Source organism: Argiope bruennichi, chromosome 2 (genome assembly GCF_947563725.1).
Source record: "Argiope bruennichi chromosome 2, qqArgBrue1.1, whole genome shotgun sequence".
NCBI classification, from domain to species: domain Eukaryota; kingdom Metazoa; phylum Arthropoda; class Arachnida; order Araneae; family Araneidae; genus Argiope; species Argiope bruennichi.
The window spans coordinates 62,294,413-62,319,198 of record NC_079152.1 but is presented as its reverse complement, the minus strand read 5'-3'; the positions used below and the strand labels follow the sequence as shown (position 1 = coordinate 62,319,198).

Genomic DNA, 24,786 nt, shown 5'->3' with positions numbered 1-24,786 from the left:
TCAAGGTTTGTCATGCTCTCTTAAAATTCTAATGTTTCCTCATTCTATCATTGACATGTGCTTTATTATTCATTTCTTCTTATAACTACCTACTTTTATCTGTCACAGTAAATCCCTGCTTTGTTTAACACTGAAGTTTGTATTCTGTATCTTGCCGATCTCATTTCTCCAATGCCCTTATATTTATCTACAACATAATGTCATTATTTAATAGTCAGAATGCCTCTACTTCATGTTTGGATTCCTTTAAATAGGATTTTATATATGTTTTTTTTACACTTTTTTAACATGCAGGTGCTCTTTTTTTTATAGCTTACTTTTATCCTGTTAAATTAACAGTTACTGTAAACTTGAATGAAGAAGTTCGTTTGGAAATGATTCAGCGAGAAGTCTGCAAAGGTCATTTTATTTGGAGGAAGAATGGTGATCGTAATCTTGTAGATGTACCTTACAATAATACCCATATGTCTATCATTTTTCTGTCTGTTGAAGTTGGTCATTCTGGTATCTACAGTTTAGAGTGCAATAATTCTGATATCGAAAAAGCTGGATTTGTACAACTTATTGTCAGAGGTAATATTCTGTTGATTGATTATAATACTGCATAAAATAGTGAACTGATAATAGCTTAGAATTTGTGAATTAGCAGTTTGATACCTGTCCTGCTAATTCTAAAACATTTCATGAAAATCTATTTTATAAAATAGTAAAAGTAGCAGCAAAACTGAAAGAGAAAATTGTAATCTTCTAAAAAAAGCTGAGTTATTGTTATATGGAAGTTTATTCCATTACAATTTTGGGTTGAAGTTATTAATTGTAACACTCATGACTCTAATGTAATGTCATAAAAGAAAAGAAAAAAAATCTCTCTTGTAATTTAGATAGGTGAAAACCAAAATTAAATTATCTTAAAAAAATTGGGTGTGTGACTTATTGTTACATTGCAAAAAACACGATACATACATTTGAAACTATAGAAAGACATATAATGTTATTTGACCTTAAAGAAAAGAGAGGTTATGACTTTATGATTTTAAAAGCCAGAGTGTAATTAAGGGAAAAATCAATTAATTCAATGAAGCATTGAAAGGCAATAGTTATTTAAGAAAAATGCAAGTGACGTGGGATATAGAAAAATTGTTTGAAACCTTTATGTAGAAAAACGGTATTAATAGTAATAAAAAAAAATCACTTAGAAATTATTTGTTGAAACTGCGGCCTAAGAGAGTAATAACTCAATCTTGTACCAAATCCTAACTTGGCATTACACAAGTCTTGCTATGATGGATGAAAATCAAATACCAGATGTTGAGTTGAAGTATAATGATGTATATCAAATCTAAAAAAATGTCAGCTAACTTAGTTTAAAATGTTTGGAATGCTTATATAGATGCATTAAATAATGCACATTGGAAGAATTGGGAATTCAAAATGAAAAATTAATCGGATTTTTTAATAATCATAAAGTTTGGGAAATAATAAATAAAAATTAAATTAATAAAAAGCAAATAGGCATATTCTGTAAAACAAGAACGTGCTGTAGAAACGGAATATAAAGAAATAGGAAACAAGGTTTGTTGCAGCTGTGATTAGCGAAATAAAAAGTAGAGATTAATGAGTGTCATATTCACTAATTGTCAGAGTCATTAGGAATTTGAAATCCATAAAATGATGATTAAATTTTAATTTCTTGAGGGTATTCATTATTAGTGCCTGTCACCCAATATTTAAAATAGATTAATAATTATTGCTGTAAATGTTTTGTTTAAATCAATATTTTAATATTATCTGCTTAAATGTCTTTTAACAGTTCAAAAATAGTCAACTTTAACTTGACAGTAATTATTTCATGCAAAGTAAGTGATGCTGTGAGCTTTAATTTTCATTCAGTGAGGGAATTGAAGTGAATACCTATAAGAATTATTTATATTCTTCTTTTTTTCCTTTCATTATTGCAGCATGCCCTAAAGGAAAATATGGTAATTTTTGCACTCAAAACTGTTCCGTATGCCTCAATGGTGGCATATGTCATGATTTGAATGGAAAATGCATTTGTCCTCCAGGTTTTTATGGTGCAACATGTAAAGAAGGTAAATTTCTTCGTTATTTAATTTTGATATTTTTTATTAAAAATATCAAAATTTAGAAATTAGTTTTATTCATTTTATATTTTATTGAAACTAGTGTTTCTCTGAGTATTAAAACAAATATTTTAAAGATTGGTAGGGACATAGCCCATGCTAATGATTGTTAGATATTTCAAATATTTTATGCTATTATTTGTGAATATGCTTTATAAGAGAGTCATATATATATACAGCTTTCCTTTTATTTCCAATGTCATTTCAGTTTTTTAAAAATTCATTAGTCTGCAGGAAAATAATTTTTAATTAAAAAAATGATGACTGATTTTTTTTATATAATCTTGTGCTGATTTATATATTTAAATGCATTAGTTTGGCTGCTCATCTTTGCATTATCCGATATCTTTGTGAAACTACAAGGATATTCTTTATGGAATGCATGCAGCTACAAGTTTTACACCTTGCTAGAGCCTAATAATTGGGTAGTAATAATTTTAATTAATGCTTTATTTTCAAAATAATTGAAATAAAAAAAAAACAGTGAAACAATTTTGATATATTCTTAGGAAACTCTTACATTTTCTAGAAAAGAGTACCAATTTTGCAACATCAAGTCATCAGATATATTGCTTTTATCACCAAAAATCATGTCAGTAAGCCAATTTGCAGAATATGTGACAATGTGTAGATTTGACTTATTTTTTCCATTTTGAATATGCTTCTGTTTAAAGTACATTTTAAATAAAATTTTTGAAATTTTATTTTACTTAAATTAAAACTAAATTTCAGAATCAATCAATGATAAAAAAATCTTTTAAAGCACACCCATTTTTAAACACTACTACTTTTTAATGTAATACTGTTAGATGCTTCGAAATAAAGTACCATTCTTTGAGAAATGCTTTATTCTTACAATGCATTGAATTTTTTGCCTAATCAGAGAAATTTTTGTTGAATAATATCCTGAGTTATTGCACAAATTAAGCAAAATATTCTATAGCACATGCAGAATTTTAGTGCTATATGATTTTGTTATCTGTCTTTTGTTTAAAAAAAAATGTTTAGTTTCAGCAAGAATCTTTTATTAGTCAAAATGTAAGAAGTTCTGTTTCTCAAATGAAAGTAACAAATTCTGGTGAGATGATAGAAAATTAGTGAGATGCATCATATGATAAACTTTGCAACAAACAAGAATGCAAGGCTTTTAAAATAGTATGTATTACAAGCAGATCATATTTCAGATACTTTGTTGAAGAAACCATCAAGGGCAAGACAAATAAAATATTGAAGTGAAATTTTTTATCAACCAATGATTCAAGCAAACTAATTGGTCACAGAAGGAATACTGTAACCTCGTTTTATTTTTCATGTTATTTACTTTCAAAACTATAATCTAAATTCAATTATTAAATTTTTAATCCATTGAGAAATGTGTTTTTTAAAGTTGACAAGAATTCAAATGAACATGTAAATATTCATCTTTATATATTGTATATTTTGAAAAAAAGTGTTCATGTATTATTTTAAAAAAAATTGGTAATTGTTTTTCATTTGCTTTAAACCATTATTTAAATTTATCTTTTGTCTATGGATTACTAGACATCTTATTGTTTTTGAAGACAACATACTTTCTTTTGCCCAATAATATGAAATTTTTTTTTTTGATGTCCAAATCAATGTTACTATTGAAAAACTGACTTTTATATAGTATGTGCACCTGGATCTTTTGGGGAAAAGTGTGAAATGAACTGCAGTTTGGTTTCTACTTCTAATGACCAGCTGTCATGTAAAGAAGCTTTAATTTGTCTACCTCATCCATATGGCTGTTCTTGTGCTGCTGGCTTCACTGGGATATTTTGCAATGAAAGTATGAAAATTTCTCTTTGATTTATATTCAATCTTTATTATTGATAATCATATATCAATATATTAAAAATTTAATAAAATTCAATAGGTGGCAAATCATTATTTAGAAAATCATTGCACTATGTAAATAATTTCTTAGAATATTTTTTAAATCAGATTTTTAATGATGATTACATATAACTTTTCGCACATTTTTTTCTTTTGGGGGCTTATTTCCATTTAGCTAATAACTTTATTTCACAGTTATTATAATTATCCTTATATTTCTTTAAAATTCAAAGTTTAGGGATTGCAAACCCCTAATTAATGTGCAAAAAAATGCTTGCATTATTCTTGAAATAGATTCATAGAATATCAGTCATAACTTGATGTTTTAAAATATCTTGTTAAGAACATGAAAAATAAATGCTATGCACTGGAGCAATCGCTCCAGTGCATAATGGATGGATAAATCGCTATATAGATTATTCTGTTAACTTGTCTAATATTAAAACCAATTAATAATTAATTGCCTCATATAAACTCACTTCATTTTGTATGTGAAATCTTTCTTTGGAGACCAGTCCCTTGATATTGAAAATCTAGTAAAATTATAGATGTATAGCTCATTTATCTTCTAAATTTTTTAGATTAGTAATCTCATTTTTTTTATTTGTCTTGTAAACTACACAGATTTTAAACTCAATCCTTTTTTAATTTTCAACAGTGGGAAAAAATCATATCATTAAATACCTCAAGAAACAATGAAAACAGTTTGAATTTCAAGGCAAAAGTATAATTTACTGTTAGAAATTAGGAAAAAAATATTTTTAAATTTTTTTTAAAATTTAGAAGAAATTAGCACAATTTTGAAATTAGTATCATTAAAAGAAATTTTTTTTTAAATTTTTTTAATTGTGTAAATTTTATAATTATGCAATAATATTTTCAGAAGTTATTGTGGAAATTCAACTTAAATTTTAAACACTTGGTAGCTGTAAGTCAAATGATCTGATCTGCAAAGTGCCACACTGCATGCACATTCCTCTTTATTATTTGTAGAGATGAAAAAAGTTTGTTGTCAAAGCTATGTTGGTTGATTAATAAATGTGTGTAATATATTTAAATATAAAATGAGCATTTCATGATTGTTGAAAAATCTTTGTCCATTAATTTCTAGTAATGATAATTACATTTTTCTTACAAAATGGCAATAATGATTATTTTTTTTTCTGAAAGTAATAAAACGAAACTTTTAGAGTAAATGAGAGTAAAAATATGTTTAAAAATATTATCCAATTTTATCTTACAGAATTTTTTATACTAATTTATTATCAAAAAAATTTTAATTTAGATAAGTTATTAAGATCACTGAGTTGAGATTTATTAAAATAAATATGAAATTGACAAAAAAGAGTTCTATCACTTTAAGTGAATGTTAATTTTTAAAATTTAAATTTAATGTTTTATAGAAATTTTCTAGAAAGTAATAATTCAGGTAAACTCATGTATCTTAGATAATATTGACTTTTTATGTGCCTTTCTTCCTCTTATTTCAGAAGATGGAGTTGTTATGTATTAACCTATTATTGGTAGAAAGTAACACAATTTATAATTTCTACTTTTCAGCCTGTAAACCAGGCACCTTTGGAGCTGGATGCAGTGAGACGCATCACTGCCATTGTGCCAATGGAAAAAATTGTAATATTTATACTGGCTCTTGTGATGATGAGTGTGCTCCAAATTGGTATGGCGAAAAGTGTGATTTCAGTAAGTAACATGCATCTGAATTTCTGCTATTGGGCAAATGATCAATCATTTGTAATTTTTCAACCCTGTGTTCTGTTTCGTTTTTACTCTTTGATTTTTTTTTTTTTTTTTTTTTTTTTTTTATGAATTAATAACTTTATGTGCTATGGATTTTTTTTAAAAACCACTTTACATGATTTTGATATTAAGCTATAATTGTGGTTGAATATTAAATTGAATGATTACAAAAGTTTTATTTGTTGATTTTTATTGCTTATTATTTTACTAAAACAGGTCATATCTGAAATATGCAAATTTGTTCAAATTTTATCCTAATTGGATAATGTTTATCAATTAGAAAATATTTCTGTAATTAATCTTATAATTTTATGATGTATTCTAAGATTACCCAAAGGTTAATAGTATGAACTAAAATAACAATAGAGTTTGTTGTAAATTCCAGTTCCATTGAAGTGAGTAACTTTTCAATTTCTATGCAGAGTAATGAATTTGATTTAGAATTCCATTAGTATTTCTGTTGATTTCCTCACTACTATCTGTCTTTGTCATTTAGTAATATTTGAAATTATATTTTTGTTTAATGTTTTGAAAATAATTGCTTATGTTGTTTCAAATAATCTAAATTGCCAACTTTTTGCTGATATGCAATCATTTTATTCCAAATATATTTATTAAAGTTCCATACAATATTAAATGGCTAATATAGATATCAAACCAGTAATTTTTTTCTTATTCATTGTATAATAACCTCTCTAATATTATTAAAGATTTAATATTGTTTTGGTATCTGTAGAGATAAAAGCTGCTTTTCTTGATTAAAGAAAAAAAAGCACCTTGAGAAAGTGTCTTTTTTAAAATACAACTGATATATAACCATATATATAGTTATCTCTGTATAAATTCTTAATTTTTGTTGATACTTTTAGCTTAAATATCCTTCACTAGTATATTGATTCATCCTACAATTCTTTTATAAATCACAAATAATTTATTTATCTGAATTATGTTAGTTGCAATGCATTCTTTGTGAAATAAAATTGAACCCTTGGTTAATAAAATTTTGAAATAATCCATTTGTACAAAGCATACTGATAATTTCATTAAATTGCCTTATTAAATAAGAATTTTGGCATTTCATATTTTTTGAGATCATCTCATCATAATAAAAAAAAATAACGCCCATCATTATATTTCTTTTCAAAATTCAAGCATTGATTTATTTTATTTCAAATTATAAAAGCATGTTATCAGATACATAATACACAGTTGCCATTTTTTCATGCTGGTTTTTCTAAATTTTAGAATTTGATTCTAATTTTAAAAACTGAAGCATTAATTCCCTAAGTATTTCAATGCTCATTATTAGAAACAATTGCGTTTATTTATACTTATCATTGCTTATTCTCTTTTATTAGTATTTCATTACAAAAATAAAATGTACTAATTTAAGGATTTTTTTTAGTTATGTATTAAAGGTTAATGCTTTTTTTAAATATATGCTTACTTTTGTGCCAGTTAAATCAGAAAAAAGATTTTTTTAGAAAGAGGTGTTTGCTGACATCATTAACTTATTTATATCTACTGTACCAATATATAGTTTGAATTGGTAAAATATAGAAATTTCACACTATCATTATCACTTTTCAGTGGAAACCTATTTGAGATGATATATTTCATTCTATAAATTTAGATTGCATTTTTCATGAAATTTTACCGCATTACCACCATTATTCATTAGTTTTTCATAAGCTTTTGTGTAAACGTTATAATAGTCTGCAGTTAACTTATCAACTCATATAATCGCTTCATGTATAATTAATATTATCTAAATTTTTATTAATATTATCTATCTAATTTTTTTCTGCAAAAATATCTACAGCTTTTAAATAGAGTTCAAATTACAAAAGCTTAATTTCAAAGAATGTTCCTTTAATCTGATTATGTCATGAATTTGATTTTTTTTTCAGTTTATCCATTTTTGATTTACAGTACATGTATTAATGAACATGAAATTTCTTATGATGAAATATATATTACCTTTGCCTTTTACTTTTAGCACTTACAGATGTGACTGGATTGTCTTTTCATGTAATTTCATCCTCTACTGTTAATTTAACATGGAGATCTCTATCTGAATTGTATTCAACTGCTCATGTTCAATACTATATCATTACATATCAACGTATTGGGTGGAGATTTGTTTGCAACTCTTCTGGAGAGGAGAAAATATCACAGAAGAATACAACTGATACAACATTTATGCTACTTAATTTAAAGCCATTTGCCATTTATAATGTGCATGTCCGTGCTAATATCATTTCTAATTCCGATTCTTTTAATCAAAATGGAAAATCTGAAGTTATAGTAGAAACATCTGGTACAAGTTAGTAAAAAAATTTTTATTTACTTTTTAGTTTAGTTAACTGTTTATTTCTCCATTTTAACATAACACATAGGTTTGTTTTTTTAATTTGTTCATTTAAATGAAAATCATTTTTATGCAAACATACTGAATTTATTCATCTGGAAAGTTATAAACTGCTTATAAATAATATTCAGCATTGGATAAAATGGTACAAATAAATTAAAAGAATGGATACTTATAGCCTTTTATTGTTTTGCATTGGTAATATTGTTATATCAGAAATAATGTAAGACATTTTCCAAACATAAGTAAAATAATCAATTTCATTTTCTTATTTTTTTTATATTTAATATTTTAATGTCTTTATTATGATTTCTCATAAGTTTATATTCTGATTCTGTTTCCCAAAGCCTTACTTTCATATCTTTTTCCTTTTAACAATAGAATCATATTTTTATGAATTTTATTTGCACAATTGCTATGGCCACTAATCGCATCACCATCCATCATTTTAATTTTATAATAAATACTTTTAACATTTGAGAAAAAAGATAGCTATATTATTGCTTTGACATGATATATGTGTTTTTTGTTGTTATTAATGACGCATATTTTATAAGGTGCATGTTTAATCATTCATATTTGATGGTGTTATTTTTAAACTGTCCCAGGCTTTCAATATCTTCATCAGATAAAATAATTGTATAATAATAGTATATAATGATTGTGTAATTGCAATAATATAATACACATATGTAAAAAATAAAAGTAAGTTTCTTATTTCTTGAAGGAAATAATTTTGAATGTTGAATGATTATGTTTCTTTCTATAGTTTTGCAAAAAATATAGCAAATTGAGAAATGTTTCACATATCTGATGATATTTATCTAAGCTAAGCAAATTCTATGGCAACATATAAGTTTTAATAAGTATACAGGAATTTAATTGGAGTTTTGCATTTTGAAGCAGTTTTGATTTTATAAATCTGTAATCTTATTTGAATTTTCACCTTATATCACTTGTAGAAATTTTTTACCTATGATGTCAAAATTGTTACAATGCAGCTAAGTAATCATTTATTCTGTAAACATGCCTCTATTTTCCTTTTCTTATAAATATTCATTATTTTATTCAAATTATGATATTGATTGTATGTAAAATATTATTACTTGCATATATTTTAGACTTTTTTTTTTTTTGACTTTTAGAGTTTTAAATCTCAACATTTCCATTATTTATTTTTATATATATACAAAATGCATAAATATACATTTGATGCCTTAAATTAATATTTGGAAAATATCGCTTAATTTTGTTAGAAGAACCATGCCATTAATTTGTGTTATATTTCAGTACCTCCACCTCCTGAAGATTTCCATATTAAATTAACTATTTCTTCTACTATATTCCTTGTTTGGTCATCAGCATTTCCTCCTACTGGTTTTCTTGATTATTATAAGGTCATTTACAGAGATCTAAGAACAAACTATACTAAAGCTGATACTTTAAAGAACACCTTAGAGGATAAATGCTGGAATAAAAGTTTTGAATATTGTCATGCGATTAGGAATTTGATGCCAAGCCACAAATATGAAATTCAGGTAATTTGAAGATAAATTGCATCATATTGCAATATTTGAATTAAATGTATGCTGTTAGGTGATATATACTGCATGCAAGTTCTTAAAATTTGAAATACTGTTTTATTTCAGTTGATTGCTTTCAATAAAAATGTCAGTACAGGAAGTGAAGCAGTTACCATCACAGCTGAAACTGTACCTTCAGGTACGTTAATGTAAATTGTTTATTTATTCCTGATCTTTATTATACAGCGCCTATAATCTGCTCATTTGTATTGGAATATTTTTACTATGATAAAAGTCTTTTAAAAAACCAAACGCTTTGTTTCGACATTAACAGATCTAAATTCTACCCATGATTTAGATATGCAAGTCCTGAAACATATGCTTTTGATTAATATGAAACCTGCATTAGATATTTTTTTTAAATTCAAGTATTTACATGGGAAAGTGCCCTAAGCTTATATAAGCGTTAAAAACTCCTCATTTTTATTATAGCAAAATTATTTTAAAAAATGCAGATAAAATTAATATTTCTTTTCACACACTTGGTATCTTTTGTTTGCTTCTCTTTCATGTCTTCACCTTACAAGAAATAGGTCAATTTTTCTTGAGTTAGATCATAAGTGATCTCTTATTTACAATCATCTTTATATTCCTTATGTGCTTCAGAAGCTTGTTATTGCTGTTTACTTTCAAAATTCTTCCAAATGAATGTTAATGGTTTTGAATCTCAAAGAACTATTATACTTTTTGAAAAGAGTATAAACAATGACTCATGTAGTAAATTATTTGTTTGTTGTAATAATTTATTAATTTAAAGAAATAATTTCTTAATAATTCTAAACCTACCAAAAAAATTATGTGCCAAGAAATGCTATTTCAAATTATTTTTGTGTTTTATTATTTTTTATGTGGTATATATATATATATATATATATATATATATATATATATATATATATATATATATATATATATATATATATATATATATATATATATATATATAGCTTAATTTTATAGATGAGTGGTTGAAAAGGAGACAAATTTGGAATTTAAATTCATTTTATGTTTTTTCTATTGGGGGGGGGCATGATTTGTACTCAAGGATAAGCAATGAAACACATCTGAGAAATTTTTTCCTTTGTGCTATAACTAAGTTTTTCTTATAGGGATTTTGTTGACATGTACTTATTTAGGAAATGATATTTTAGATATCTTTGAGAAGCATGCCATAGACATTAGGGATTTTTATCTCTTCTCTTGGAGTATGAGAATTGCAAAGGTTATCAACTTTTTAGAGTGTGTATTAGAAATAAATAAAGAGGAAAGTGTGATTTGGATCAAGAAATAAGAGAAAATTTTAGAATAAAGTTATATGGGCTAAATTTAGATAAATATTGGGAAATTAATTAGGATATGAATTAAATTAAGAGATTATTTTACACATATATAATGCCATTTCATTTATTATCTTCTACATATCCAAATTTTTTTTTTTTTTTTTTTTTTTTTTTTTTGCTCTTAGTGTTAGTTTTAGACGGTTTTACATGTGTTTTAATTTAATTATGGTGAAAAATGTGTTTGAATTCTTGATATTTGATTATGTGACAAAAAACTTAATGTCCCTTAATAAGTCTTCTGTAAAATCGTTAGCTAAAACTGATTAATTTTTAAAAGATCTGAATTTTTTCAATAATCATGTGTAGTACAACTTTAAGATTGTACTCTTCAAAATTTTACCAACACTTTTTATTTAAAATATTTAATTGACCGAATTTCAAAGATATAATTTGTACTGCATATTTGATCAACTTAGCAAAACTAAGAAAGTGTTTGACTTTCTTGATATAAGCAGATATGGCCAAATTATATGCTGTATATAATACTATAGCTGTTGTGTTATTTGAATGTTCAAGCATATATTTATAAAATATGAATTTTTTTGTATAATCTTAATTTCAAAAGATTCATATTATTGCTCAGTTTATCTATTAAATGATATTTAGTTGCAAAAATGCTATCAGTGAAATCCATATATTTTTGAGGTTTCCTTAATTGTCATCTCAAAATGTGAGTAGTTCAAACTCTTGCTGCCTCTGACAGCCAACTTTTTATTCTCAATCTATACATATTTAAAATGAATAGGAAAACCAAAGAATTAGTCAGCAGTTTTTTTTACGTTTCTTTTGATTTCACCCATTTCTATTTCAATTGAAACCTGATGAACTCTACATTTGTTATAAATGATCATCTGTCCTTCCTTCCCATTTCAGAGAGATATCTTATAAACACTACTTCATTATGCTTTCTATTGAATAAAACATTTACAAAGTTATTGAGCCACTACCATTATGCTGCTTAGACAATTTTTATTCCATCTGAAAGCTCATAAACTCCAGAGATTAAATCAATGATTGCCAGCTCATCTTTACAGTTTTTGAGGGATATTGGAAAATAAATCTATGGTATAGTTCCTTTGTCTTAACAATTTGATTAATTTTGCTGCTTTTATTCAGCAAATGATTACACCATTTTGCATGCATAATTAATCAATCAAAGTGGTCGATGTTTATTGTGAAAGTATAATTTTAAAATAGTACTTTCATTTGGTATGATAAAATGTAGTTCTGTTATGTTTGCACTGTAAACATAGCATTTTCTGATTATCTAGATATGCTGGAAATTAATCTGAATATTGAAGTCTATGGCTGTGCTAAGATTTCATTTTGCAATGTTTCTTGTGAATAGAGAGCAGAGTTGGGTAGATGACTATTGATGATTTATTTAGAGATCATAAGTTATCGCTTGGCCATATTGTTATCATAATTGTAGTTTGAAAATTGTAGTGTTGTTTTTTCCTTTATAGAATATATATTGTATAGTGAAGTGGCCTTTCAATTTCTCTCAAAAATGAAGAATGACAAAATTTAGGGACTGGGGACCATTTATAGTACATCAAGATGTCTTGAGTTTTCATGTAAAAAAAAAATGGGGAAATCAGACCAGTGATTGGGTCTGGCAGACTGGTTCTTTAGATGTCTTTATTATTTTAAATCTATTGATAATCAGTCATCCAATAAAAAAAAATGTTATCTTGAACTAATAATGTCCAATTGTTTCTCAACATTTCTACTTAAATTATTACTCTCTTTTTGAGCTTCTGTGAAATTTTAATACTTGTTAATCCTATTTTTTAAATGTCCCATTTACGATCGAAGATAATAATTCTGTTTTATGATAATTCATCAAATGCTGGTGAAAGCAGCCTCAAATATGTTTTTAAGGCTATACTCATACAAATTGATCATCTTATTTTTTTCATTTAATAATCATAAGTATTTTCATTATATTGTAGTTTGACTTAAAGTAAATATATGTTTATCTTTATATTTGAACATCTCTTTTAAGAATAAAGGAGAATATGTCTTTATATGTTTTTGCTCTACAAGGCAAACCATCAGATCTAGAACTTCGAAATTTGGTGCATATATGTTTTGAAAGGCGGCAATGTCCATTTTATCGAAATTTGTTTCAACATTTTAGTAAAATCTTTTATTTATTAAAAAAATAACTGAAAATGCATTATTTTATCTTCGTAACTTACAAAAATATTATAGCATAAAAGTAATTTTTGCACTTATTTAAAATTAAAAAAAAATCTCTTCAGTAATAATTATTTATAATGCTTTTTAATTAATTTATAAAGATTTTAAAAATTTACAATAGTGTGTTATAATAAAACCCAAATCATTTAAATTTTTGTTTCTAATATTTAATCCTGCTTTTCTCCTTTGTTGATGATCAAGTTATGAAGATTCTGCTTATTATTGATTAGCTTTCTGTTCAAAATATACTTTTAATACAATTTTTGAACTCTATGGCAATTACAGTTAAACAGTTATCTTCATAAGTAAGAAATAATGAAAAGGTTTCAATGTTCCGACAATTTTAAACACTCTTGGTTTTCTTCTATTATAATTGGGTTTATAAAAATGTATTATCAGTTTTTAGTTTCAAGTTTTGCTTTCTTGTTTTAGTACACTGAATTTGTTTATTGAATTTGTGTAATTTTTATTGAATAATCCTTTAATAAATTATATAAATCATAATATATATTCTGTAGTTTATATAAAACTTCAATATTGAATAATTCTTCATCCAGTTTTATATTTTTTTGTGTGCATAGTGATGAGTAAACATTTACTACAAATTTTAGATGAAATAATCAAATTTAGAGAAATGTATAACACAATGAAATAGCCATGTAAACCTTCTAAAATATTTCGAAATGCATGACTGTCAAAATTTGAGGCCTGAAAGTCATTTGCGAAGGTGTGACTAAGTTGTATATCTAAGATTCAATTGAAAATTTCGATAACTAGTAATACTGACAGATCAGTTGGTCACCAAAAGTGGCTAGTTTAAAAGGTAAGAATGTATTCTGCTTTTTTTCATTCCAGTAAGTAATTAAATTTTCTTTCACTAAAGATAGAAAAGGAGATATCCTTTTGTTTGATACTTACTTATTATTCTAAAACATCATTTAAAACAAAAATATATTATTGTTCCTTTTTTTTTATATAAATGCTCATATATTTAAAATTTGAACTTTTGTCTTTCTTTTTGTTTTAATATATGTTTTGATCGTGATTTTTACAAAATATCAATGAGGAATGTTTGTTTACAAATACAAATGAAGTAATATTATGTAATAATATTCTTGAATATAATGCATAATTTTTTGAAAATTTAGATCCAGTTACAAATTTTAATATCTCCATTTTACAACACAGAAAAAATGAGGCTACCATTTTTATATCTCCTGGAAATGCTAATTCAAGTATTTATAGGTATACTTTTTTACTTTTCAAATGAATTTAGTTGTTTCCAATCTTTCATTAAGTGTAGATTTTCAGATGAATAGATGGATATCAAAATTCCTATTATTTAATATGATAAAACAATGATATATATATATATACACAATAAATTTTCTTTAATGGTATTTTTCAAAAATCTTTAAACTTTGTAACTATGATTTTTACTGCCCTAGTTATTAGTCTTGGTTTGATCACGTTTGCCATGAGCTTTGTAAGGCTTTTCAAAATATTAATAAGGGATTTCTCATCTGCTACATAATGGAACAAATGTGTTATCTTTTGAAACTATGTAAGATTTATCAATATTCTGATGCTCTGTTTTTTTTTTTTTTTTTGTTTGTTAGTTTACTTGCAGTTTCACATGCACAAACCCAAAATGTTCACAAACTAGAATCAGCTATTCTTACCTTTTATTTTCCCTTAAGTACCAGACTAATTCTTTCCTAATTATAAAAGGTGAATGTATATGTTTCCATTGGTACTATGTGGAACAGACAATTTAGTATAGAGCTATTAAATTTACCATATGTTACTTTGGCAAATGTAAATGTGTACCTTGGAGTGATTTATTTTTGAAAATTTAATTATAAATTAAGCAAAATTTTGAGGGTTTTTCAACGTAAATATTATTTGTTATATATATGTATATATATATTTCTTAAATATTAATGTTAAAAAGTGATTTTTCTACCATTTTAAATTTTTAAAAAATGATATTTTTAATGGTACCAAATTTATTTAAAGTTCAATTTTTTTCCCTGTTATTTTGTCAGTTTTTTAAAAAAAATTAACTTAATTTCCAATGATTTTTTCATTAGAAAGGAAGGACTCCATTTAGTTAGTACATTTGTACTACGTATAATACAAGTATAAGGATATTAAAATAACACAATAATGAACTTTAGTACAACCTTAATGCTTGAAAATACATTTTTCAAATCATAAAAAAAACATTCATAAGAAATTTAAGAATAATTAAATGCAAACAACATTCCAGTCAACCAGCTAATCTATATTCAAAGTTATTTAATTTTATTATTGTATTTCTAATTGAATATTTTAAATAAATTTAAAATATTAAATTTATTAATTATTTCTAACTAAATTTAATATTTGTATTTCTTTAACCTTCTTTTCTCATATAATTACAAACATTATTTGACTTGTTTTCATTATTATTAGATGCATTCTACTTTATTTAAAAAGATATATCTGTCACTTAAACAGTTTTAGCTTATTAGACTTAACTAACATATTAAAATTTTACATATTATTATTGATATATATTGATTTGATACTTAATTGAATATTTGAATTTTGTTTTCATAGCAACTAAAAATTAATGTGCATTATCAAATCACATCTTAATTTTGTAGAATAATCTAACAGATAATTATATAATAATCCTCGTATTATATTTTGTATGCATTATTTTAAATGAAATTTGTAAATCTTAAATTGATTATGTAGTAAACATTAAATGAATTAGAAAATATGTCCTTTAAATCCAAAAGGCAAATTTATTCTTTACAATCATTCAATAAAAAATAATTAATAAGTTAATAATTTCTATTAAAAAATTTAATATTCAAAAAAGAATTACAAATATCATGATTATTAAGACTTAAGTTATATCTCATGCTGACCCATTTAAATAAAAAGCACATTTTTTCTCTTTGTGTCATTTGGAACTCTAATTGGCCTTGTCCATGCATCATTAAAACAACAATTCTGCAGTTCGATCTTAATTATTATATTTTGCCACCATATTCAAACACAAACGTGTACTTGCTTTCTTTCGAAATTATTTTTGGTGCGATATATGAAATGTTTTTGCAGTGACAGCTGTTTTGACTTTTCTTCTTAAATAGCCATACAAAACCCTCTTTTTTATTTGTTTTTAATTCTGAAGTTTTACTTTTTTTGAAACTAGCAAGTAATTCAGTACAATCTTGATGATGCATAAAATCTGTATTATGTAGAGAATCATTAATGCCAGTGAAAAAGTTGAAGGTTACTAGTCATGTCCGTTGTCCTATATGATGAGAAGGATAGTAATTCTTTCAAATGTGATCCAATAATTTTCCTTATTCTTCAAGCACATGAATTTGTGTATTTTGGCTGAATATATATCTGTGTGCTCACTATGAGATCAAAAGCATTGAATGTATGTCATCTTACCTTAAATTAAAAGAATTGGAAGCATCAAATTTTGATACCCTAGAATAATTAATAAAAATGCTGGCCAGTCCTAGGTTGCAAAATTAAAATATTTGATTTAGAATGCTATTTATCCATTTTTTTTGGTGTATCTTTTGTTCAAAGAAGTTACAGTGGAAACTTTTTTTAGCTCCTTTTTGATTGTAGTAGATGTAATGGATGAACATCACCATCCAAACCAGATTGACTTATTGTCCGAGATTCATACCAAGTCAAGATGCATAACTCCTTCATCTTATAAACATACCTATATTGCTGCTAAAATTCATAATATTCCAAATGATGGAATGGTCTTCACTGTTGGAAACAAAAGTTGTTTCAATGATTATTATAACCAACCTTTGCAAAGTGGAAAGATTTACAGAATTGGAGTAGCTGCTATAATTTCAATTTGTGGGGCAAGTTTTTCCTTTATTTTATATTTTTAAATAGGCCTTTATTTTAATTTTTACATATAATTTTATTTATTTTTCTAAAATTGAAATTTTATAATCAATTTTTCACTCTCTTCTTGAAATGGTTGAGTTCTAAAATTCTAGTGTGCTTTATAGTATTTTAATATTTTGAGAATTCAAATATTGATTAACTACTTAATTTTATTTGATATCGATTCATTTTGAAAAATGCCATCTGTTAGTGAATTTCAGAAAGTTTGTTCCAATATTCAATAATACCTATAATGTTTAATAATGAAATATATTAAAGAATAAAAAGCATAAAATAATAAAAGTAAAAAGAAAAAGATTTTAAAAACATAATTTTATTATGTGTATTCAAATGTAGAAGACATTTATATCAAAAATTTTGCAGGGAGAGCAAAAATTATAATAGCACTTAGGTAGACACTGAAAATATAATAATTAAGAAATCAAGCTACAATAATCTTAAAAAAAATGTAGCATTCAATTAAAATTAAAATATGTTATATTTCCTATTTACTTAAAATATATCAACACTTGCTTTTTAAATTTTTGCCTTGGTCCCCAAAATTGTCATGTAATTAAATTATTTTTTTTCGGATTTTAACAAATTTGTGTTGTTTTAATACAATCTGAAATTTGAAAAGTGTTTTATACAACATTAAATTTATTTCATACAACACATAAATACAACTGTAGTAACTGTGTTAAACTATTTCCACTTCCATAAGTGTCTATTTTCAAAAATTTTGTCTCTCTTGAAATCTTTATATATACACTTAATTTGAAGTTTAACAGAATGCTTATTTGTTAGAAAAAATTTCAGTTTCAATTATGATAATGAGTTTTTGTCAGCTATCATAAATTTTATTTTAATCATAATGAATTCTGAAGTCTAAAACTATTGAAACAAACAAACAAAATTTCAAGCTGCCCAAGGGGGGAAAAATAAATATTCTCTAATGAGCTAAACTGAGTACTAAAATGAGGAGTTTTATTCATTTATTATTTATTTATTTATTTTTAAATTTTTCTCAGTAATAAAACTAAAGTTATTAGTATTATTTTGGCTTATTTTAAAATTTAAAAGAAAAACTTATTTCTATAAAACATCTGTTTTTTTGTAAATAACTTTAAACTTAAAATTTATTATGCTGTTTTAAATTTTTGTATATTAAAAATGCACATTATTTTATATTGCTTATTACTGCCTAGGGTTTTGAAAATAAGAAATATTTAGTTTCCTTAAGGGATATTTCAAAGCCATTAAAATATTTTTGAAATCATCACATTATTAATTTCTTAGCAATTTAATAACTTGGAATTTAATTACATTCATTAAAGTTTTGTAGAGAAATACATTTTAGGTAATATAGTGATTCTTTGTTCCTTTATATCATCCTTTCATGTTTATAATCAGGTTCAATTTAAATCAAATTTGTTTAAATTAATCTGAATTTTATTATAGTAAATATAATTTATTAGATTTTACTTTTTCTGATAGTTGCTTTTTATCAAAATAAAAAAGGAAGTTAAAGGCATTATTTTTAAAATGTTATGTTAATTCAGAATTTAATAAATTGGAAATATTTCAGATTAATTTGTCTTATATTTTAATGGGTTCTCCAACCCTTTCTTTTCTATTTTTTTTTTTCTTTCTCTGCTACCAACATTTCAACAAATATCTATCAATATTTCATACATAAAAAGGAAATAAATAATTATATTTTGTCTTTATCTTATAAAGAATTTATTAGAAAGTGCTAGGGAATGTTTTTAATTGTGGGTATATTTATAGAATATTTCTTCATCATATTTGTTATATCGTAAAATTTCAGAAGAATTCAAATGAGTTAGTTTAAGAGATTTTGAAAGTTTGTTTATTTTTATAGTTTCTCAATAAGTTTAATATGCAACTTATTATATAGTGGTTTTTATTAGGTTTTTAGATATTATATTCATTTCAGAATAAATATCTAAAAGAATAATTCAGAATAAATTTTCTTTCTATCAATGATGTTTGTAAATAAAGATATATTATTAGATTAGTATTTATTTTATGGTTTCTAAATTTGACAGGGGGATTTCTACAGTGATGTCATTTTTGCTCCTAAAACTGTGTTTTGTGAGTATGCTAGTTACCATATAGATTGGTTAAAATATAACTTTGATTCTTGTTTTCTTGTAATTTTTTTGTGTGTGTATTAATTAAAAGTGTGAATATTACTCTTAATTATTCTTACTATGCTCTAAATTTAAAAATTTTGTTAAAATTAATCATAAGTATTGTATTGAAAAGGGCTTTTATTCGAAGTATGTAATTTGTAGTTTAAATGTAATGTAAGAAGTATGTCTTTTTTATCTACTGATTTTTGATTATTTACATAATTAACTGTGTTAGAATAATCTTAAAATTTATATGTTAGGATTATAATTGATACATCAAAATAACATTTTAATGTATAATTTATAGAATTTGCAACATCAACATTATTTTGTTTAATAAATCTAAAATTTTGTGTAAGAAATTGAATTTTGTTATAATGATTTTAAAATGTGTTTATATTAAAAAGACATTTTTAAGTTTTTATTGTTTATATAAAATACAATTAGCATTAATGACATGGACATTTCAGTTGAATCATTAAAAGCAGATGCACATTCTGCACCCTTAAGTATCGTATTAGGATTTGCACTGCCACTGCTTATCATTGTTGGAATCTTGTTGGTACTGTTATACTTGTAAGTTTGTATATCATTTTATTTTTTTTAAGAATCTATTAAATAATTGAAAACTTTTGTAATAATACAATTATTTGTTATAAGCTCTTCATAATCCTTAACAAATGATCTCAAAAACAAATTTTGAAATTAAGTATTCATTGTATAAAATAACTAATAAAAGGAATGATTAATTAATAATGTAAAATAACTAATAGAAGTATGAGTATTCATTGAAATTGATTCATTGATATATTGCAATTATTTAGTAATGCTGCATTCTTTCTTTGTATTGATAGGTTATGTACAGAATTTTAAATTATTTTTATCAAATTATGAAGATTAATGAATATATAATTTATCTTCTAAAGTAAAAATATTTTTTAAGATTGGTGAGATTTTGTTGTGTTCACGTAATCTTTTTATCCTCTTACTTATCTTTAGTTTACTTATACTCTTGTTACCTTTTTAGATATTTGGTTTTTATGACAATTTTCGTAAATTTTAAGATGTTTCTAAGTGTAGTTATTTCATTCACTTTATTAATGTTTATAAAATAATATTTTATGAATGAAAATTATTGCCAATATGTCTGCCCAGAATGTAGCCCAGTAATTAATTTCTAAACCATTAGAGATATGAATGTTTTCAATCTTAAAAGTGCTTTGCATGAAAGTAAGAATTATATTTTGTGGGGTTTGAGTCAATAAATATGGTGCTGAAAAATTACAAAATCTGAATTTTTATACAGTCTTGAAAAAGTTCGATTATTATATAACTTGAACTGATTGATGAAAAATTACTTAAAGTAAGCATGGGTTTTGTAAAAATTTATTTCAAGAACTGGTGATACTAGTAAGTATATATATCACTCTTGTTTTAATAAATTAAATAACTAATTACCAAAATTTCAGTGTTTTATTTTACAACCCCAGGCTAAAATATAAGACATATTAAATAAGGTCTAATAAAACATAATAATAACACATAAAAAGCTATTTTTTGTCAATTTTATCAAAAGAAATGTAATCCTTATAACACATTAACTCGTAGCTTCAGTTTTTCATGAACTACCTTAGAGTGCTTTTCAGACTACAAAATTTGGCCGTTGTTTCGATTGTTTCATTGAATAGTGATATTTAGAATTTTATAATTTGCATAGTTTTAATCATAGATGAGTGTTTTTTTAAATTTAAAATATTGATGTGTCAAGAATATCTCTCTAAATATGATTAATGGGGTTAAGGAAAAATGTATAAAAATTTAGATCTAAATTTTTTTCAGTATTACATTTATTTACTCAAACAATATAAATTTGCTTCTTTACTTCATTTAAAGTATTTTTTCCATGTGGAAGTACATTTATCACTTTTGTCTGAAGTATATGTCTGACTTTTAAATCAGCTGTTGAGTCACAGTTAGAGTAGGTGCCTTATATATACACACATATTTGTATGTATATTTTGAATTTTCTGTTCCAAATAATTAAAAAAATATATTTTTATATTTTTCAGATGGAAATCAAAAAGATATCATATACCTGTGATGAAGAGGAAATTTATTCCAAATAAAGGTTTGTCTTGTTTGTAACTTAATATTCTTATTTTCTTAAAATAAATTTGGAAGCAATAATATTGTCTGTTCATAAATTTAGTTGTAGCCTATATTAAAATTTTAATATATTGTTTAATTTTTTGTGTTATATTCAATTATAAAATTCTTTTGCAACCTGAGTTTTTATAGCATTCTTAATAAATTTAAAATGTTATACTGAATCATTTTGATTTATGTTATTCATTAAATTTTAGTGTTTAATAACTTTAATGATGATTTATGAAGAAATTATTCAATGTATGCCTTTTTTGGTTTATTATATATCCCGATTTTAGGATCATCTGAAAGTATATTTGGTGTTAGCAATGAAGCTTTGGATGAAATGGAAATTATTGAAACTGAGTCACTTTGTGAGGATTTGTCAAACTGTATACCCTTGGAAGAACTCCATGATTTCATTAAACAGGGTGCCAGAAACAACAAAATAAAGAAAGAATTTCTGGTAATGCACCTTTGATTATGCAGGAATGCAAGAATTATATGTAGCATATTAAATATTTAAAGCATGATATTCAATAGTATTTTAAAAGTAAGACATTGATAAATAATATTAAAATAAAGTTGGTTTAAGTGTTTAATTATATGAGATAATGTTTTTAAAATGTGTTTGATTATTTAATGTAATGTGTGTTCTGTAGAATTACTTTTATGATATTGATATATTCATACAAGTATTTCATTCAAGATTAAATTTTTCTCAATTTTGTGTTAAAATGAAAAATATATCCTACTTAATAATATCTGTAAAATTTTATTTATATTTAATGAAGTCTGAAGATAAAAAAGTAATAAAAATTTGGAGGATAGAGAAAGTTAGCTCACAGAATGTGTAGTAGTTGTTGTTTTGATGCACTTTAAGACACGCAGAATGAAAATATGCAGAACTTGTGAATTAAAACAACACAATGAACTACTTTGACTCTGTGATATGTTGTGCTTAGATAATGTCATTAAGAAAGATGAATTTTACATTGATCACAAATGAAATATAATAAAAAGTACACATACAAATTCATATTTAGTTAATACTAAAAACTGCATTTAAATGGAATATATTTTAAAAATTAAATACAGGAAGCGATTTATTATGTTTTATGTAATCATTTTTCAGTAAAGAAATTACACTTTCCCAATTAACTTTAATTATTTATAAATTTTTTTGCCATTATAAATAGACTTTAGATATTGTTGCATCTTTTTAATTTAGAAAATGACATAAATTGTAAAATAACAGGTATATATATATATATATATATATATATATATATATATATATATATATATATATATATATATATATATATATATATATTTAATATGAGCATTTAATATGCATAGATCTAATAAAAAGTATTTATTTTCTGATAATCCTTTTATTTTAAAAAGTAAAAATCATAGAAATTTCTTTTTGCTTGATTCAGAAATACTCATTCACAAGGATTATATATTTAACAGAACTCTTGTTAAATTAAATATGAAAATATAAAATTTAAATGCTTATGTTTCTTCTATTTTTATTTTAGAGTCTTCCAAAGGGACAGTTATATCCATGTGCTATTGCAAAACTGCCTGATAATAAATACAAAAATAGATACGGCAATATATTGCCATGTAAGTCTGAATATTTACTAAAAATGTGCAGATATATGTTATATCAAAGATTTAGATGCATATCAAAGAATCTGAAATTTAAATCTCGTCTTCAAGTTATTATACAGTAAACTCTCGAAATATGTGAATTTTCCCTTATTTTAACAATCTGGTTAACAATAGTTAAATTAGCATAATGCTCATCATCTGATTCATTTATCATCCATTCAGCCTTTAATTTGAATTTTGTAGGTAGAATAATCAATGATGAACAAATGAATCTGATATAATTTGCTAATTGTTTTTGTGGGCTAGTTGAATTGTGGCTTTGTTGATTATACCAGCATGAATCATATTATCATGAATTGAAATTAATAAAATTCATGTATGAATTATGTTAAAGTTTCTTCAACAAATTTAAATTGTACTTTTTAACTTGCATCCTTTTTTTACTACTGTATTCTAAACTTACTTACTTAAACTTAAATTAACTAAACTAAAACTACAGATCAATCATATTTCTTTTGGAATTTCTTAGTCCCTTTTTTTTTAATACAAAGTTAACATTTTCTACATTCACTAGAAACCAAATGCAGGATGTTTAAATATTCTTTTCATTTGATAAGAAAAATAGAACTGATTTTTTTAAAAAAAAATAGAAAATAAAGAAAAACACAGAGAATCAGGTTTGATTTATAACCTTTTAAAGCAGAAAACAAATTGAATATTTGATTAAATACCAGATTTTTTTTCGTGTGTGGAATATATACATTTGCTGCTGTGGTTACTTATTCATTTCATTATTTATCTTATATCTTCCTGTATATTTTAAAGAAATGGCATGTACAAATTATGTCAAATGTATTAAAGCAAGAAAATTAAGTTCTGATTCAAGGTCAGATAGGAAAATAACTATAAATGTATCACATATTTGATGACATAGTTCTACTTTTTTTAGTCTTTTTATATGTATTCAGTTACATTTTCTCAAAAGAATATGTTTGTTTCCCCATTTTTTTCTGATTGAATAAATTAAATTTTTTATCAAATGTTAGTAGAATGTCAGGGAAGTCAAAACTAAAATAAATAAAAGTTCGAAAAAATGAAAAAAAAAAAAATGCTGCTGATTTTACATATTAATTTTTCTTTGTGATACTTGTATCACTAATGAACTACAGTTGATAAAAATCTAAATAAACTGAAAATAAAGACAGACTGAAAATATATATAGAGAGAGAATGAAATTAGAAATTTTATTGTGTGCGATACTATTGGAATTTTAAGTATATAAAAAGAAATTCGATGATTCTTAATTTTCCATTATGATTCTTTGAAAATCAGTGAAAAAATAGAACTTCTTGTATGTCTGTTTCAACTACTGGTGAGCAAAGAAAATATTTGAATTTATCAAGAAACCAGTTTATTAAAAATCAGCGATAAAAGGTATTTAATCATTCTTATTTCAAATTAAAGATAAATGTATGAATAAAAACCTCAAAAAATAATAAAATAATAATGATATTAAAATGATGGATGCAGGAATTTTAATTTAACTTCATAAAATTTTTCAGAAAAAGTGACTAATTTTTTTTTAATAATCTATGCCAGAGATACAAAACAAAGTTTGTTCTCTTTGATGATGCACAGATATATTTTTAGAATCATTGGAAATGTCAACTACATGCAAATTTG

At 24.3% G+C, this 24,786-nt stretch overlaps 1 protein-coding gene across 3 annotated transcripts in view; it reads left to right on the top strand.

Moving 5' to 3' along the window:
- The window catches only part of LOC129990536 (receptor-type tyrosine-protein phosphatase T-like), a 94,506-nt gene that overhangs the window by 41,916 nt on the left and 27,804 nt on the right, over positions 1-24,786 (top strand). For all 3 annotated transcript variants that reach the window (XM_056098164.1, XM_056098166.1, XM_056098165.1), the window contains 14 exons: positions 313-573; positions 1,959-2,090; positions 3,793-3,951; positions 5,559-5,699; positions 7,756-8,082; positions 9,418-9,665; positions 9,777-9,849; positions 14,404-14,500; positions 16,881-17,148; positions 19,249-19,294; positions 19,806-19,911; positions 21,405-21,463; positions 21,780-21,946; positions 23,028-23,115. In XM_056098164.1, the coding sequence (XP_055954139.1) occupies positions 313-573; positions 1,959-2,090; positions 3,793-3,951; positions 5,559-5,699; positions 7,756-8,082; positions 9,418-9,665; positions 9,777-9,849; positions 14,404-14,500; positions 16,881-17,148; positions 19,249-19,294; positions 19,806-19,911; positions 21,405-21,463; positions 21,780-21,946; positions 23,028-23,115 (2,172 nt within the window). The remainder of the gene's footprint in view (positions 1-312; positions 574-1,958; positions 2,091-3,792; positions 3,952-5,558; positions 5,700-7,755; positions 8,083-9,417; positions 9,666-9,776; positions 9,850-14,403; positions 14,501-16,880; positions 17,149-19,248; positions 19,295-19,805; positions 19,912-21,404; positions 21,464-21,779; positions 21,947-23,027; positions 23,116-24,786) is intronic.